The 18,209-nt window shown below is 42.0% G+C and overlaps 1 protein-coding gene across 2 annotated transcripts in view; it reads left to right on the plus strand.

The window, feature by feature from the left end:
- RPRD1B (regulation of nuclear pre-mRNA domain containing 1B) overlaps positions 1 to 18,209 on the plus strand; it is a 56,119-nt gene that overhangs the window by 8,808 nt on the left and 29,102 nt on the right. The window contains exons 3-5 of one of the 2 annotated variants that reach the window (XM_043882909.1): positions 4,451 to 4,584; positions 12,648 to 12,760; positions 14,301 to 14,427. In XM_043882909.1, the coding sequence (XP_043738844.1) occupies positions 4,451 to 4,584; positions 12,648 to 12,760; positions 14,301 to 14,427 (374 nt within the window). The remainder of the gene's footprint in view (positions 1 to 4,450; positions 4,585 to 12,647; positions 12,761 to 14,300; positions 14,428 to 18,209) is intronic. The other variant, XM_043882910.1, reaches the window with a different exon arrangement.

Below are 18,209 nucleotides of genomic sequence, written 5' to 3' on the forward strand. Positions count from 1 at the left end.
GAAAGGATATAAAGCAAAATTAGCAGAGGGAAAAGGTGCAAGGGGTGCAGTCCAGAGGAGACCAGGCATAAACTCCCAGGAGTGCATTCATGGTGGAATCCCATGCGACATACTCAGTTCCTCCCACTTTGAGTTGGGACAGCACATGCCAAGTGTTGTCTACTTGGGGGGCCCATTAGAGATTTAGTACCTAGAGGTTTTGTTGGGGTTGGTCACAGGCACTCTTGGCCAAAATTCTAGACTCCCAGAAGAAAAGCAGGTGTTCAGCCTAAAACCATACTGTTTGTACAAACGGTTTAAGCACAGTAAACCACCCTCATCTGTTAGGATGTGATGGGACCATGTCTGAAATACAAGTTCCCAGATGCCAATCAAGGGCCAGCCCTGTGAGCAGGCCTTTCTCAGGGCAGCAGTCTCAGGCCTGCCGGGTTAAGTGTTTTCTCAGTTCAGTTCAGTTGCTCAGTCATGTCAGACTCTGCAACTGCATGGACGCCAGGCTTCCCTATCCATCACCTTTTCTACACAATTGCAAAGGACTGTTTTTGCTCTGCCCTTACATGAGGTGCTTTTGGAAGTGCTGAGTGTACTTAGAATTTCTGTCCTGAGTAGGCCCGCCATTGGCCTGCTGGGCACGGGATAAGAGAGAAACACGAGCTGCAGTGGGTGTACCGAGGAAGGCAGTGCCCTTAGAACTGCAAAGGAAGACCCGTAACCTGGCTTGGCGGGCCCTCGGGTGTCCAGCTGACACTTCAGTCAGCAGTCCCACATGGGTGTAATACATACTTTTCACTTTTTAGAGCAGATTTTCAGTGGTTAAATTTTTAATTAATTAGAATTAAGATACATACTAAGTTGTGTTCCACAAAATAAGTTATATATATACTTATCTCTGTTTATTCATTGATAGGTGGCAAGGGGTTTTTTGGTGCTCTTTCACTTAAATATCTCTATTTAGAATGGAATTAGTACAACTTGAAAAGACAGCTCCTCCTGTCATAAAATGATTTTATTGCTTTGGTTGTATCCAGTTCAGGTGCTAAAGTGACTTCCACTTCATTGGAGCTACTTATATACAGCAAAGCCCCATCTGTAAAAAGATTTTTTCACTGTTGTGTCTCTGTCTTTGTTTTACTATAGTGCTTAAGGAATCAGCCTATCATGGTTAATTCACTCATTAAACTAGAGCGCCCTTTTGGCTTTAGCCTTTAATGGTGAAAGCCTTTTGAAAATCTTTTGGTGATAACAGATTTGAGCATCAGTATCCACCGTCCAGCAGTGAGACGGCAGCGGTGCTGTCAGCCTTCATGGAGCACCAAACCACCAGCTGCAGGAATGGTGGGTGGTGTTTGGGTAGGTGTCCCTCACAATCCTTTCAACTAAATCCTTGACAGGAATTTGTTGTCGTGATTGGTTTCTCTTTTAAGAAAATTTGCAGACAACAGATCTTATTTGTTTAATTTTTAAAATACATATCTTTATTTATTTGGCTGTGAGCTGTCTTCATTGTGTCAGCAGGCTCTTTCCTTGTGGCACACAGTCTCTAGTTGCAGCACGTGGGCTTGGTTGCCCCTTGGCATGTGGGATCTTAGTTCCCCTACCAGGGATCGAACCCACATTCCCTGCATTGTAAGGCAGACTTAACCACTGGACCACTGGGGAAGCCCCAAGAGAACAGATTTTATGTTAAAATACCAACCAGTTAAACTCTGGTTAGTTGTGATTTTGTTACAATAGTTATAATGACCTCATTTTCCTAAAGCCTATATTTGATCACATTAGGGACTTTGTTGCCTCCAGGATAAAGGCCATAATGACTTAACAACAAAATAAAGTCCTGTATAGTCTCAGGCCACTCTGTCTGTATCCCTCCAGTTTCTTCTGTTTCCACACACTCCCTGTAGACTTCAACTACCGGAATTACTCACAGCTTCCTGCTGTTTACCTTGTTCCATTTTGGGGGTTCCATTCAAGGGAGCAGAGATAGCATGAACACAGTGACATTCACCAGTGGCAGCAAAATGCTGAGTAGAAAATACGGTTGAGTGTTCTAGAATGTGAAGGTATGGATGGAGAGGTGGGGTGCTGCTAGATCAAGCCCTAGAGGTGAGGACCTAGACCTTGTTCAGTGTATTCCAAGCACGGTATTTCACAAACCCCAATGAATGAGCAGATGAATATTTAATTGAATTGACATCTGATGTGAATGACCTCCATGTAGTAAAATGGTCTTTGACAGCTAACTAATTGTCTGGCCTACTGAAACCTATCTAAAATTTTATTCAAAACATTGCAGTTCAGCATTTATTGTGCTTATTCTTGGGCATATAGCAGTGTGGGGAAGACACATCCCTGCCCTTGTGAAAACTACATTCAAACGGAAAGAGTATAAACAACAGGGAAACTGTACATACAGCACATCCAACTAGTAAATGTTATGGAGAAAAATTAAGCAGGAGTAAGGAGTGTACTCTTAAATAGGAAGGTTAGGAAAGGATTCACTGGAAAGGTGTTGTGTGAACAGACACACCTGAAGGAGGAGAGCAGAGGGGCCTTGCCGGGCCTGAGCTGTGTTGGGTAATGTGGTTCCAGGCGAGGTGCAAAGGCCCTGAGGCAGAAGGGCCAGGGAGCTGTTGTGGAGGGAAGGGAGAGTGAGGACAGAAGGTGAGCTCAGGGAAACGACGGGCTGGCCTGAGAAGGGTTTGTCGGCTTTATCAGGCCTTTCACTTTTATTCTGAGGGAAAGTGTGAAGAACTGTTGGAAGTATGGAGAAAAAGTGACGTGAACTGCCTTCACAATACAGTTAGGATTGGAGTTTTAAAACTTAGGAATAGATGGTTGGAGGACAGGGTGGAAGCAGGGAGACTAGTGATGAGGCTGCTGTCGTCATTAGACAAGAAATGATGGTGACTTGGACCAGTCTGATAGCAGAGAAAGAGAAGTAATTTGCTTCTAGATGTATTTTGAAGATGGAGTAGAGATGTTTTTCTTATAAATATCAAGGTGATATCTTTACTTTTTATAAGTTATCAGTGGAAAGTTTCCCCCCCCCTTCCTCATCGTGACCTCTGACTTATTAAAAAGAAGGCTGAACAAAAGAATAATTAATTTTGCATGTATCCTGATTTAATTAGTACTTTGACCCCCCCCCCCAATTTAGCGAAATTTGCCACTAATAATTCGTAAGTAATTATAATACTCTGACCACATGAGTTTTAAAAGTGTTGTCAGGGCTGGTGGTGGGTGAAATTCCCATCTAAGTTGAACTTGGTATGGAGGGCTTCCCTGGTGGCTGAGTTAGTAAAGAATCTGCCTGCAATGCAGGACTTTCCAACTTCCCTGAGTTGGGAAGATCCCCTGGAGGAGGGCATGGCGACCCACTCCAGTATCCTTGCCTGGAGAATCCCCCTGGACAGAGGAGCCTGGGGGGCTACCTTCCATGGCGTCGCAAAGAGTGGGACAGGACTGAGCGACTTTCACTCACTACTTCTTGAGTTTCCTGTTAAAGCTGTTGACTTAGATGCTAAGATGTCAGGGTATCTCTTGTGTAAAATCCCTCAGTGCTTCACAGAACAGAACAATTCAGATTTGTTTTCCTTTCGAAAAGTCTTTCCTCCACGCTTCCACTTGCTGTCTGACACTTTATGGTAAACAACTGTCTTACGCTGAGTGTGAGCTATGGTCATTGCCCTAAAAAATGGTCTGTTTTAAGAAGAGTAACATGTCAAGAATAAAACTATCTAGCTGCTTTCATTCAGATATAAATTACAAAGAACTGTATTATGCTCGGTGTGTTCTAAGATTATCTGCTCAACACCTTTGTGTGAACCTGGAAGGTAGACCTAGCAAGAAATGAAAATAATTATGAAGTAGTGAGTATAAAGTTGAGATTAGTCTTGACATATATATGTGTACAACTGTATTTGTGCATGTTAGAGGTGTTGGTGTGTTAGCATTGATGAGTTGTTACAAATGTATTCCCCATTTTAAACATTTGATTTTAATCATTTTTTTTTCTCATCCTAAAAAGTTTTGGCCTGCCTTGATTTTTCAGCAGTATGTCTGGCACTAGATTTAAGTTAATTCATTCTAAAAAACATGCTGTCACAATTGATATGATTGGTTTTTGATAATTTTCTGTCAGTGAAAATGAGCCTTTGGCTTTTGCCCTGTTTGCCTTTCAAAGAGGATAAAAGACACAGATTACTTTTGTAACATAATCCCTCTCTCTTCACTACACGCCACAGGGAGAATATAGTTTCTGGTGAAGTTTTGAGTATCCATTAATTACAGCATGTACCTTAGTCTTCCTTCTTTTTTTAAATATGTAAATCATGTAGTCAGTTGTTGGTGTTTTCTGTTTTTGTTTTTGTTTTTTTTAAAGTAAATCTGTCCTAATTAAAAATAAAAAATCTTAAGCTTATATATATATCTTTTCATCTTTTCTGGGCAGAGAGGCAGATGAAGGCTGTAAAAAACCTTTAGAAAGATTGCTGAACATCTGGCAAGAAAGAAGTGTGTATGGCGGCGAGTTCATCCAGCAGCTGAAGCTGTCTATGGAGGACTCCAAGAGCCCTCCCCCCAAAGGTAGAGACATCACCACATGCTTACAGCTCTTGGTCTTTGCCTACTTTCGAATCAAATATGAAAAGCTGCAGTGGGGGTTGCTGTGAACCACCAGCGATTGTATGATTCTTCAGAGAGAGATGATCATAAATGATGGTGAGAATTTATGTAGTGCTTGCAGCGTGTAAGCCTGGTTCTAGTATTCATGCTATTCATCATCTCGTCCCCTACCTTTTGCTCTGTATGGCACCCCACTCCAGTACTCTTGCCTGGAAAATCCCATGGACGGAGGATACAGGTAGGCTGCAGTCCATGGGGTTGCGAAGAGTCGGACACGACTGAGCGACTTCACTTTCACTTTCTCCTTGGTTCACTCCTGCCTTTCTGAGACTTTCCTCGCACAAGGGAAGGAGCAACAAACTTGTTTAGGGTTCTAGGGAACTAGGAAGTACCCCGGGTAAGATTTTGTCCTAGCTTTGCTGTTAACTACTATAGGCTCTTGAATAAGTCCTTTAGCCCTTTTGGAACTCAGTTTCATTAAATATTCATGTGGTTTGGGGACGTACTTTTGATGGGTGTCAGCTGTCATCAAAAATTAGTTTTGGTCTTTACTGAACCAAGAATATCCTCAGGTAATGTGTACATGCATGTATGTGAATTTTGCCAGGTCCTTCTTAAAAGCTATGTTGTTTTTTCCTTTGAAGAGGAGTAAGATGAAACATTATTTGGTTCTTTGGCTTCTGGTTAGTTGTGATTGAATTCTGGTTGGCACAGTTCTCATGTGACTGCATATATACCCATTGCCTGGAGGATCAAGTCTGAGTCCTGTCGTGGTGTACTCTTTATAATGTGAGCTAGTCTACTTTTCCAGATTTTTGTCCCATTTCCTCACATGTACCATATTCTTTGGCCACTCGTAACAACTTCCCCTCTGGATGCTATGTGGTTCCCCTTACTTTGCATCTGCTGTCCCTCTGCCTAAAATGTCTTTCTGCCCCTTGTACGTGGTGAACCTACTCTTCAAGAATGCTACTCTCATTCTGACATCTTTGCCAGCTTGTCTGGGCACATGTAGCCAATTCCGTCCTTGTTCCTCTGGTACTTTGTACACATGTCTGCAATAGAATTTAACAGTGATTAGCATACATAATGATATCATTCATTTAGCAACTCTTTATTGTATACCTTTCATGATCCCTTCCAGATCTGAGTTTATATGTGTTTTAAGGTAGAGTAACTTTTCTGTGAAACTAGAGGTTAGAGGCTTGCTAAGAATGGCATAAGTGTTTTCACACTGCAGATCATTGTTGTTTTACTTGGAGTTGACAGAAGACAATTTTGGGGTCACTCTGAAAAGCAGGATATTTCCTGCTTTGGATTCTGGCAGTGTTTGTGTTGTGTCCTTTGGAGGTTTCTGCACAGCGTCGGGGAATTATCCAGCATTCTTTTCTCTCCTCTAACTTCAAGTTCATTGGTAAACAGTGCTGATTTCTTAAAAACACCTTTGGGCAAGTAGGAGAGCTCTGAAAGATGATGTTTGAAGCCAAGTGTTGAATTTCAATTCAGCAAACATTTGCCAGACATATGCTATGAGTAAACAGCTCTGCTAGACGGTATAGGAAGGAGCAGAGAGGAGTGAGAAATAGTTCTGCACTCAGGGAGCAGTCAGACTAATTGGGGGATTTGTGGTAGCAGTAGATTTGAAAATAGCTCCATTAGGTTTCTGGGTTTTTTTTTTTTTTGAGTGTCTAGACATTAACAATAGAGGCAATATTCCTTTACTGTGGAGGATGATGCTGATCCAAAGATAATTTCTCTTTCTCTGGTTTGTAAAGATGAAAACACGTATCAAAAGGTTCCAATGTGTGTATTCGTCTCAGCTAACTCACTGTCTTCTCTCTGTCTTTTTCAGACTTCAATTACCAGAATATTTTACATGATCCTTTCAGAATGTTGATGAGTTTTTCCAGAAACTTATTTCCAAATTTAAATAGTCCGTTTATATTGCAGTGTTAATTCATGAGTAATTCTTTGTCTGCAGACAGCTTTATAGAGTTTACCCTTGGAATAAAAATTTTCCTGTGGAACTTTGGCAGTTCTAATCTTTTAGAATGTGTGAGTTTAGGAATTTTTAGAACTGGACTTTTCTTGAGTTTATATACCTGTGATAGCTTATGGTGAACGATTCGTGATCTCCGAAGAAGATTTAGCTGCTGGACCAGGGACCAGGCTTGATCACTCAAGAGCTTTTGTGTAGCTGAGTTTTATTAAAGTAAGACAAGGGACAGAGAAAGCTTCTGACATAGACATCAGAAGGAGGGTGGAGAATGCCCCCCTTGCTAGTGTTAGCAAGGGAGTTACATACTTTTTAATTATTACAATAAATCAAAACAATGCCTCAAGTTTGTGAAAATTTATCAGACCCACTCCCACAATTTACATTTTAAGGTAATAGGATTAGCCAGAAGGTTTTCAGGAAGGAGAAACTGCCCTCAAGCAGGATACATTGTTGTTATATAATCCTTAGTAGAGTTTAAACTGAGCTGTTTGTTGTGTAATCCTCAGTTCCGGGCTTAAAGAAAAAAACGTTTTATGTGACTAAGACTAACGAATGTAGAGGAAAAAAAAAAAGCTTGTCCTTTCCTCCTCCTTGAGAGTTCCAGACCCCTGTCTCCTCCTTGAGAACCCCAGACTCCTCTCTCCTCGGGGACCCCCAGACTTCTTATCAACCTGCCTAGGAATTGACTCTCTCACCTGTCTCCCAGGTACAGGACCCAGGGATTCTAGAGTTGTCTCTCTGTTCTTAGGAATACTCAAGCCGTTGCTTGTCTGGGTGGCACCTCATCATTCACTTGAGTCCCACATGAATCCTGCAGTGTCCTGTAGTTGTAGGCTTTGGGAGGGAAAGGGAGACACAGAGGAAGCAGGATTTATTCGGCTCCAGTCTCTCTGCTGGCTTCTTTTCCTGTTAATTTATTTTAGGTCCTTGAGAACTATATGTATTTGGTATTGTATTTCAGATGACAGTATTAAGACTTAAAAGGATAGACTAATTTTGTCCAAGTAGATACAATTGATAAGTAAGTCTATATAAACCCAGGTCTATATAACTTAAAAGCGTATTTTCTTCACACCATAACTTTTCCTTGCGAGCACATGGATTCAGTAGACTTGAATTAGGATATGAATTCATGAGTAGGTCACTCAACTTCCCTGGACCTTTAGTATAGTTAGTTTAGCTATTCAGGGCAAGGGTTTGAAAGCAAACTTCCAGAAAGCAAACTTCCAGAGTATGAATCCTAGCTCTGTCACTTGCAAGTTGTGTGACCTGGGGCATGGCATTTGACCTCTCTGAGCCCCAGGTTCCTCACTGTACAGTATGGCTATTAATAGTAAGACCTCATAGGCTTGTGTGAGGATTACTTGAGATCATGTAGGTATGAAGTTATTAATGTGATCACATGACTTCTTTTTGGCACCCCGTCCCCCCCGCCCCAGTTCTAATATCTAATATTCTGAGTTTCTAAATACAAGCCAATAGCAAAAGTAGGAAGAGTCTTGTTAGTATTTTCAGTCCCTGAGATTTTGCACAAGGCTGGAAAGCATGGTGGTTCAGAGCACACACTCTAGGCTTAGCTTCCCGGGTTCAGGTCTGGACCTGGCGGTTCAGTCCAGTGAGATGAGATGGATCGGGTGCTTCCAGAACTGTGCCTCGAGTGTCAGCCCTTGGTGTGCTGCACATTTTTTTCTCCCCACAAGTAGAAGTTAATATGCTTTTTAAAAGAAAACTCTCTTATTTTGCAGGGAGGGGACAAAGAATGAGGCAGCTGTTAGAAATAGTATTTCCTGATTCTTTTTCATTATAAAGGTAATATAAAATCTGTGGGATTTTTTTTCTTTTTTTTTAATTTTAGAAATTTTTAGTAGATCTTTAGAAGGTCCAGCTTTTTGGGTAGATGACTGCATTTTGTAATGTGATTAGGGTTCCTTCGGGCTAATTTCTTGCCTTAGAATTAGTTTTAGTGTCGGAAATTCTATCATAGTCAGGTCTTTAAGAAGCATAACACAAACCCTTCTGTCACCAGAGCATTTGACAGTTAGCTGAGTGCAAGGCCCCCTGGAGACACAGGAATGAGTTGGAGGATAGAACAGAAGGTGTGCAAGATGAGGACAGAAGGAACTTTGCCCCCGAGGTGTTTGCCCTGCCTATGAATAGAGTGAGTGAGGACGTGAAAAGGGGATGAGTGGAACTGCTGTGGTCAGAGCCGAATGGATAGCGGAAGGTGCCTGATCTGACATCCACACAGGGACAGGCCTGGCAGATGCCTGGGTCGTTTTAATGGTTGTGTGACTCGACTGAGGATTCTGGGCATCCTCACCGCCAACTCTGCACTTGAGCAGAGGAGAGTCCGGTTCCTGTAAAGGACGGCAGGGATGGTCATTTGTGGCACAGCACTGGGGCTTTCCAAGCACTGTGCTCCCTCTGCCCTCAGGAGGCTTCAGGCTCAGGTGGGTTGGCACTTTGCTGAGCATCGTAGGGCTGTAAAGGAATAAGGTACTGACAGTTTCTATCAGAGAGGGAAGGCCTGTGCCTGCCAACGGCCATGCAAAGTAGCAGGGCCAGCTGCTTTCAAAGAGAAGCCCATGGGGTTAGAGGGAGACGGTGACGGTTGAAAGGGAGGGCTGAGAGTGATGCTGCGTTATCATTCATTACCAAGTAGACCGAACCTCGGTGGCCTTTCCAGGGTTTTGAACAGAGGCCTGATGGGGCCAGAGCTCAGCTTTAGGAAGAGAGAATAGTCCATGTTGGAGAAGGAGTGGTTGGAAGAGGCAGGATGCAGTTGGGACAGCGGTCTGGATGAGGCATGAGAAAGGACAGGTGGCTGATAAGAGGCTTTGAGAAGAAGCAGAAAGAGGACATATGGGAGAATTCCTCACAGGTGTGAAATCTGTTACAAGTTGGGACTTGGGGAGAGATTCTGCTGTTCTCCAAGGCATGGTACTTGGAAGATGGAGCCAATGAACGTGTTCATAATGGAACTAGATAGCTCAGGAAAGGTGGAGCCCTGTGGGGGAAATGATAATTTATTTCCAGTAGGTCCTCTAAGTGGAGACAGGAGAGAACTGGAAACGTAGGATGATGATGGTTACTTCCTATTACACCCTCTTCCATCAGGATGTGAAGGATGGAAATAGCCCTAAAATTGTCATCAGTTTGATTTCAGTTTTGCATTGCTGTGAGTGAGTGAGTGACAGCAAGAACTCCTGCTTAGGAGACAGAAAGCTTTAGCTGTAGGACCCAGACTTACTAAACAAGTTCTCTGGCTTTAGAGAAATCTCAGCTGGTGGGCCTTGACATTCTCATGAAAAATGAGTGGGGGAGCACTGGGGAAAGCAAAGACATAGGTATGAGTAAGGGCTTCCACTATCTGAATTCAGTGATTCTGAGTGTCTTGAGATGTTCAGTGATATGTGGTTTTTATATGTAATAATTTCTGTATGAGAGTTGGAAACTCAAGTTTTATAATTCTTTCTACCTTCTTTAGTGTATTTAACAGTTATTTATGGAGCATTCTCTTCTAGGTGTTTGAAAGTGAACAGAACAATACTATAAATTCTTTTCTGCTCCTGTGCTTACATTCTTATGGCTACTAAACAAACATAGCCATTTTGATGCTGTAGTGACTGAATGCTGACGGGGTCATACCACACTCTACACACTACTGAGGCAGCCACTGTATGCAAAGTACTGCTAGATATTTCATATGCAAATTGTAGCCTTACAGGTTTTCTGTTTGAAAAATACAGCCATCCTTGCTTTGCATAGTTGTAGGACTGTAAAAATGACTGGTCAAGCTGAAAACCATCCAGAGTGATCTTAATAATCAGTGGGGAAAGTTACAGTTGTTCTGTAACTTAAAATTTTTTTGTCAAAGAAAGAAAAACTCACTGTTGATCACAATTGTATAAGAAAAACAAGAAAGTAAAATAAAGGCTTATTTAGCATGTTTTAACATAAATTAGAAACATGAGTTACAATGTTTATTTCTCTGTAACAGACTTATCAAGAGTGTTTGAACAAAGCTTGTTGCATCTTTTCCATCTTTGTCATTTTCCTTCCTGACTTTGGATCAGTTTCCAGCATTTTTTCCTTTGTGCTTTCAGTGTTGTGAAATATCTCTTAAGCGTTCATCTAAAGTGAATTTTGTCAGCATCACTTCCTCTAGGACATTGTCATTCTTTTCATCACAACCACTTTCTTCATTTATGTTGATAAGTTAGCCTTCACTAAGTTCCCTCTGGCTATGAATCCAGAGTCTCTTGAAGAACATGACAAGGGTCCGCATCCCTACAGCCAGCTGTCTCTTGTACAGCCCCATTTATGTTTCATGTGAATTTCATTTCCAGCATTAATTTTAGTTTCTTTGTTGCTCTTTCATCTTTGTCAGTCAGTTCCCTGTTTTGATTATTTTTATAAAATGTCATGTGGATTTTGACACTGGGAGACTAACAACACGACTGAACACTTTGTTGCCTATGTGTGAACTGAATAACAGTGACCAGTTACTGACCTTGAAAGAAGTGATGTGGTCACTAATCATGATGCCCTTCTGTTTTTTACATAGTGATTTGTGGACCAAAGTTAGCAGCAAGGTTTGTTGTTGATGCAGTTACTCTGAGTAAATACACCATGACAACGGAAATTTTAAAGTGTGTTGTTGGGGGAATGGTGTTATTTAACCAAACCATGGTAATAAGTCTGTGCATAATAGAATAGTGCAAAGACAGGACTGCCCATCGTACAAATGCTGCTGTTTCTCTTCTTTAGTAGAGCAAACAAAACATTAAGAAAAAAAAAAAAATGAAACCCATGATATTGACTTGGCTTTCACGTCAAACATAGTTTGCTCAGTTAATATGTAAGGTAGAGAACAGGAGATCCATCCTGGGTTCCAGAAGAGAATGTTGAATTAAGCAGAAAGTATCCGTGTCCTATTTATAACTCACAGAGTTCTGAGGCAGGTGCGTGGTGCCTTTCACTTAACAAGATGAGAGGATAGTTGTGTGGCACTAAGTAAGTTTTAGTTGAGTTCAGTGGAAAGAACACAGATGTTGAAATCATACCATTACATGAGTTATTTAGCCTCTCTGGGTCTTCATTTTCTCACCTATAAAATGGAGACACACAGCCCCTTAGAATTGTTGAAAGGATCAAATGTAAAGAAACTGTTGGAATTCCCGGCATATGTTAGGCGTCCAATAGTTTCTTTACTTTACAAACTTGAATTTCTTGTTTAGCTTTATGTCCCTCAGTAGTTTGGCATTTATTTTGTATTGTCCAATTTAATGCAAAAGGGATGACTTTGGAATTAATACATCCATCATAAAAATTTAAGAGCACATGATACAGATAATGAAAAAATGTAACCCGTTAGCCTCAAAAGTGGTTAATTTTAAAATGTTGACTTAGGTCATTTCTCTAAGTAGTATCATCATGCTCAGCAATGGTTATTTTAAATTTTAGTGTAAAACTAGGTTTATTTTGTTCTTAAAGGGATGATTTAAAGGGTATTTGTTTTTAGAGCTTTTGATACAGCCTTATCGATGGGTCTCTCTCTACTGCTTATTTTCTGAAATGATCCCAGAAAGTGCGAAGTCTCTCATTTTACACACGGTATAGTCTCTATAGACCTTGGCACTCGTTGGCTTGCTTCTTCATTATATTTTCTGTTGAGGTTTGTTACCTTTTTACTTTTCCTGTTAACTTTCTGTTTTCTTTTAAAGATAATGAGGTTTTTAGTGAAATGTGTTCGTTTGGTAAGTTTCACTTTTAGATGCTTTTCTCTGGTGGTGTTTTTCCAGTGAATCAATCTGAGATGACTAACTGAGGCCATTTTGACTCTTCTCAATAATGTATGGAATGACCATCACTTGAAAATAAGTGGCATTAGGGTTAATGTTAAGCCATCTCTGGAAAGGTACACTCTTTTACCCTTTTTTACTTGTGACCCATTGTGCTTAGCGTTTGACCTACTTCTTCAGGCTGCAGTGACCCACATGTATCACTTTTTTCTTTCCTCTAGCAACAGAGGAGAAGAAATCTCTGAAGCGAACTTTTCAGCAAATACAAGAGGAGGAGGATGACGACTATCCTGGAAGCTACTCCCCCCAAGATCCTTCTGCAGGACCCCTCTTGGTATGTCCTGACCCCCCAGAGCATAGGGCCGAATGGCTTGAAGGGCCCCCTAGTTGAAGATTCTGACCACAAGGTGGAGCTAGTGATCAATGGTATGGAATCACTGGAGGGCCGCCGTTGGCACTGGGTGCAGGATCCACGTCGTGAAGCAGGCTTGATTTTGTCTTTGCATGCCTCAGACTCTGGGATGGATTTGTGTTTTACAGAGTAATTGGATTTGGTGTTTTTTCACTCCTAGAAATTTAAAATATTCTTTAAAAGCAGTTTTTGTAAACTGGTAGATGTTACAAAGACACTCAGAAGTCCTCTACCATGGCTTGTCTTATAAGTAAACAACATGTTAGTATCTAAGGATAGTCTGTGTAGAAACAGCAAATTTGCCACACTGTAGCCTATTTAAATATTAGACCAGGTGCTAGCATTGACTGAGTTTTTGGCCACTTATTTGCATTGTTTGACCCCCTTGTGTAAGTTAGTTCATGAACTCTATGGTTGGTTCGTTTTAGCTGTCTGTTTATTTATGTATTCATTTACAGTCAAAGAAAGTGAGTCTCAAGGAGACAAATTAAGTAACTTACTCGGTGTTTTAATTGAATCTGGGCCTGGCTGACTTCAAAGCCCATACACATTTCACTGAGTTTCATTGCCTCTTATTCTGCCTAATGCAGCTTTATTTTATTACACATGAGTGTGCTTAAGGCCTGTGTAAATAGAAAGCATGTCTGATTTGTGTTATGTTAAGATGTCAGATTAGCCTTGGAGTTAAATGAAAACAGTATTAGGCCATGTATCTTTGCATTTAAAAATTTTCAAGAGAACAGCCCAAATGACCAACTTTCAGGATAACCTGACTGCCATCGCCATGGTACTCTGGGGGGTCACTGTGAACTAGCTCACCTGTCAGTGTTGTATGTTTCCCTGACAATTAAAAACCCTTTTTGGTATACACAGAATATGCATTCTTGGTTTGTTTGGGGTTTTTTTGGTTTTCTTCCCTCTTTGTTTATAATTAATGAGCTTGACACATTTAATTTTGGTAGTGGCTGCTGAAATCAAAAACATCATCTTTGTGGCATTCATTTTGTAGAGCAAATCCAGGAAAGAATTGAAGTAGCTAGTGTCTTTTCATTTAATCAGTCAACACACAGGTTGCTAGAGCATTTGGTACGTGTTCCTTTACTCTAAACTGGAAACCGTTCTATACTAGAGATCATGCATCCTTTGAAACTAAGCAATATAAACCAGACTCCATTTTCTTAAGTTGCCAAAAACACACTCTTCAAGAAAAAATTCTTTTTCACAGTTATGTAGAATTTCATTTGTGTTCTGCCTCATATTTAGAAATACTATGTGCATTCTTGGAATTCGTATCACTGATTCAGTATACACTCTGGAGTAAGGACAGTGGTTCTTTTCTAAATGTCAAGGATGATCATTTTTAGAATTCGCCTTCACCTTGTTGAACTCCAGCTAAGTTTCTCTAAACCCCACATCCCCACACGTCTTCATGGATAGTGTTTTCTGTGTTTTCCTTGTACAGACTGAGGAGCTGATCAAAGCTTTGCAGGACCTAGAAAATGCTGCATCGGGGGATGCTACTGTCCGACAGAAAATTGCTTCTTTACCCCAGGAAGTGCAAGACGTTTCTCTTTTGGAAAAAATAACAGGTGAGAAGTTAGAGGGTGGGTGAAGGATGAGGGAGGGGGAACATAACTCCAGTGCATCAGACCCCGGGACATGCCAACATCTGCAGATACAGACCTTCCACCTAGAGCTGGGTTCTCTATTGTCTTAAGATTTGCAAACATAACTCACAGACTGAACAAAGGAGCTGCTGGAATAGTCTGATCTTGAATAGTGATTCTAGGAATTATTGCAGAAATGCTAGCGTGCCACAGCCTGTGGTACTCAGTTCAGGTAAGGTCTTTTGAAACCAGGGTACAAAGTGTGTGTGTAGGAGGGAAGGAGGGGGAAGCATTAAACTCATGACCCTCTTAACAAAAAAAAATGTATGACTCAGCGTCATGATTTTTACACTGTACCCTGCCACACCCCCTCGAGGTTCTTCAGCTGAGAACCCTGGGTTTGTATTGTTAATCATATCATCTTGCCCTTGTGATGATCACCCCCAATTAAACAGGGAGGGGCAGTTGACATTCTTCCTGCTTTATTCTGTGAGGAGATGTGAGGGAAGGCAGTGCTACCCAGACAGAGCGGGCGGGGAGACCTTCAGGCTGGAGTGGGTTAGCTAGAGAACACAGCACAGCCTCTCGGCTCCCTCGCTCTACTGCCCCCACCCCAGCCATCAAACCCACTGGATCGAACGACCTGTTGAGCCCACAGGCTGTTGATCTTTCCCCCTTTTCCCAGGCTTTAGCCCCCTCCTGGCTTCGTGCTCTCTATAACTCAGCCTCGGGTCTTTGTAATCACCCTTCACACACACCCTCAGTGTCTTTCGCTCTTTTTCCCGTTCACCCTGTAGTCTCCTGGAAAAAACCCAACTTTTTGAATCGCAATCTGCAAAATTGAAAACAAGTCAATATAAAATTAGCAGCGTGTGTAATTGCATTTGTCTGTCTTCGCTGACTTAAAGGACTTACATGGCTTTTTAAAATTATTTATTTATTTTGGTTTTTAATTATGGTGAAATACACCTCACTAAACTTGCCATCTTCACCATTCTGAAGTGTACCATTCAGAAGTGCTGAGTACATTCATGTTGTGCAACCAATTTCCAGAACTCGTTCCATCTTGGAGAACTGAAGCTCTTTATCATTAAAGTAACAATTCACTGTCCCCACCCACCCCGCAGCTCCTGGTGGCCGCTGCTCACAATTGTATGTGGCTGGGCAAAACAAATGATAAACATTGGCTAACTTTTCTTCCTATTTCTGTGGATGAGCATGCTGCTTTCTAAAGCAGCCCCTTGCCTAGTAAGCCCGTTTCTTCTTACCCGCCAAGGGCACTGCTCTGACAATTCTTCCCGTTTCTCCTGCATCTCCAGTTTTGTTTTGTTTTGTTTTGTTTTTTCCCCCCCTCTACTGGGTCATTCTCCATAGCATAAAAATACATATTTTTTTCCCATGTGGGAAAATTTTTTTTTCTTGGCCTGATACCTTCCTCCAGCTATTGTCTCCTTTCTCTGTTGTGTAGCTAAACATTCTAGATAGATGGCGCACACTCACCTGTCTCTGTTCTTCGCCCCGCCCCTTTTGCTTTCACTTTACTGACTGCTCTTATCAGTGTTGGCTGATGACTTCCATGTTGCTGAATTCAGTGGTGAACTTTTTCTGCCTATTCTTTTGTGTGTGTGTGTGTGTGTGTGTAGCAGAGTTTTATTAAAGTATAAAAAGGGACAGAGAAAGCTTCTGACATAAACATCAGAAGGGGGACAGAGTATGCCCCGTCCCCACTAGTCTTATCAAGGCCTTATATATTTTTGCCCATTCTTAATTTGGCCCAGTTGATCATTTCTTCTTCCTAAAAATAGTTTCTCACTTGGTGTGGTAAGCAGAATAATGATTCTCCCCAACTGTCCATGTCCTAATCCTTAGAGCCTGTCTTACATAGGAAAAGGGACTTTGTGGATGTGGTTGAGTGAAGGATCTTGCGGTGGGGAGGTTATTCTTCTGGGTTAGTCAAGTGGGCCGGGTCCTTAGAAGAGAAAGGAGAGCAGGAGTAAGAGATGTGACTGGGGAAGCAGAAGTTGGAGAGATGCATTTTGAAGATAGAGGAAAGGGCTGTGATAATAAATGTCAAGATAATACGTTTGTGCTGTTTTAAGTCACCAAGTTTCTGATGCTGTCTTGCTGGCAGCAGGAGGAAGCTGGGAACCCCGTGTTTCCTAGCATTCCTCTCTAGTCTCTTCTCTTTTCAGGCCCTTTGTTGATTTCTTCCCTTCTCCTTCTCTTAATTTTGAGTAATTAGCTCTCTTCCCTAGTTAGTTTCACTGACAGTTCCTTTCATCCTGTTTGCTGACTTTAAATAACAATTTTTGTGCTAATGATCCCCTAATTTACATCTGTAGGGTTGACCTCTCCCTTGAACTTGAGACCCATACATCCAGCCTCCTGCTCTGAGTGTTACTTAGTTGGATATCCTGAAAGACATTTCAGACTTGACCTATCCCAAACCAAACTTCTCCTCTTCCCTCCAGTTTTGTCTCATGGTCTTCCCCATCTCAGTAGATGACCCTGTCCTCATTCCTGTTGATCTGAACTACAGCTTGAACCTGACACCTGTTACCACCTCTGCTGCTGCCCCCTGCTGGGAGTCTCCACCATCTCCACTTGAATTATCCCAGTAGCCTCCTGTCTGCTCTCCCTGCTGGCTCTGTTACCCAGCCATCAGTCTGCCTTCAGCATAGTAACCGGAGTGATCCACTGAAATAGAAGTTGGATCATGCCCCACTCTGCTCGAACACTCTGGCCATGTGGCTCCTTGCCAAGCACTCTCCAAGGGCCCTTGTACTTGACTGTTTCCTCTGCCTGGAGTGATCTTCCCCAGATGGTCACATGACTTGTTCTCTCACCACCTCCTTCCAAATGCTTTGCCTTATTGTTCTCTAGAGTTCTTATATTCAGCTGGTAAATAAGTAAAATATAGTGTATTATTTATTTCTCTTCCTCCCTGAGAATGTAAACTTAAAGGCAGAACGTTTTTGTCTTTTGTGTTACCTGTTGGTTCAGAGCCTAGAACATCGCTGGACACACAATAGGAGTCCGCTTATATGTCAGGCTAATTGGAGGGTTTGGGGTATAAACTTCTGATGGGAGTGAGTTTAGTGACCTGCTGGGAGAGAAGGTGGGTACCGGGAGGAGAGACGGCTCTACTGAGTAGCGCTGCCGTAAGAGGAGCAGGCTTGCGGCCCAGGAACTGGGGAGGGACACGTGGTCAGAAGACGGAACAGTGTGTGTGCGTGCCAGTGGGGATGCTTCTCGGGAAAGAGTCGTGATGGAGCTGGGGAAAGGCAGGTGGCAGTCCCAGACAGTGGAGTCTTGGAAGAGGCAGATGGGATGCCCATGCGTAAGTGAAGGGGTGGCTGAAAGAGGCACACAGCCCTTGTCTGTGGACTTGGGAGGGCAGAGCATTTGAGGGTAGCCACAGGTAAGTTCATCCAAGTGAGCATCTCGCTGCTACATTTCGACTGCATTTTTTTCTTTGGCTCATAAAACTGTCACGGGTTCTTTTTCTGGGTTGTAATTATTTGAATGAATTATTTCCCTTGTACAACTTCATGGAGTGTGACAATTGTTTTTCTTTTTAATCTCAAAAAGTAGTGTTTTACTTGTCATTTCCTGCCACAGGCCCTGAAACATTTTAATGACATTAACCATTACAAAAATAGTTCAGCAGTAACGAAGGTAACCAACCTAACGACCCCAGCAACTTGTTCCTAGACTGTGCCACCAGTCTAGAAGAATAAGTTTCGCTGTCCTCTTTACCCTCA

This window comes from Cervus elaphus, chromosome 23 (assembly GCF_910594005.1).
Source record: "Cervus elaphus chromosome 23, mCerEla1.1, whole genome shotgun sequence".
Taxonomy (NCBI): Eukaryota; Metazoa; Chordata; class Mammalia; order Artiodactyla; family Cervidae; genus Cervus; species Cervus elaphus.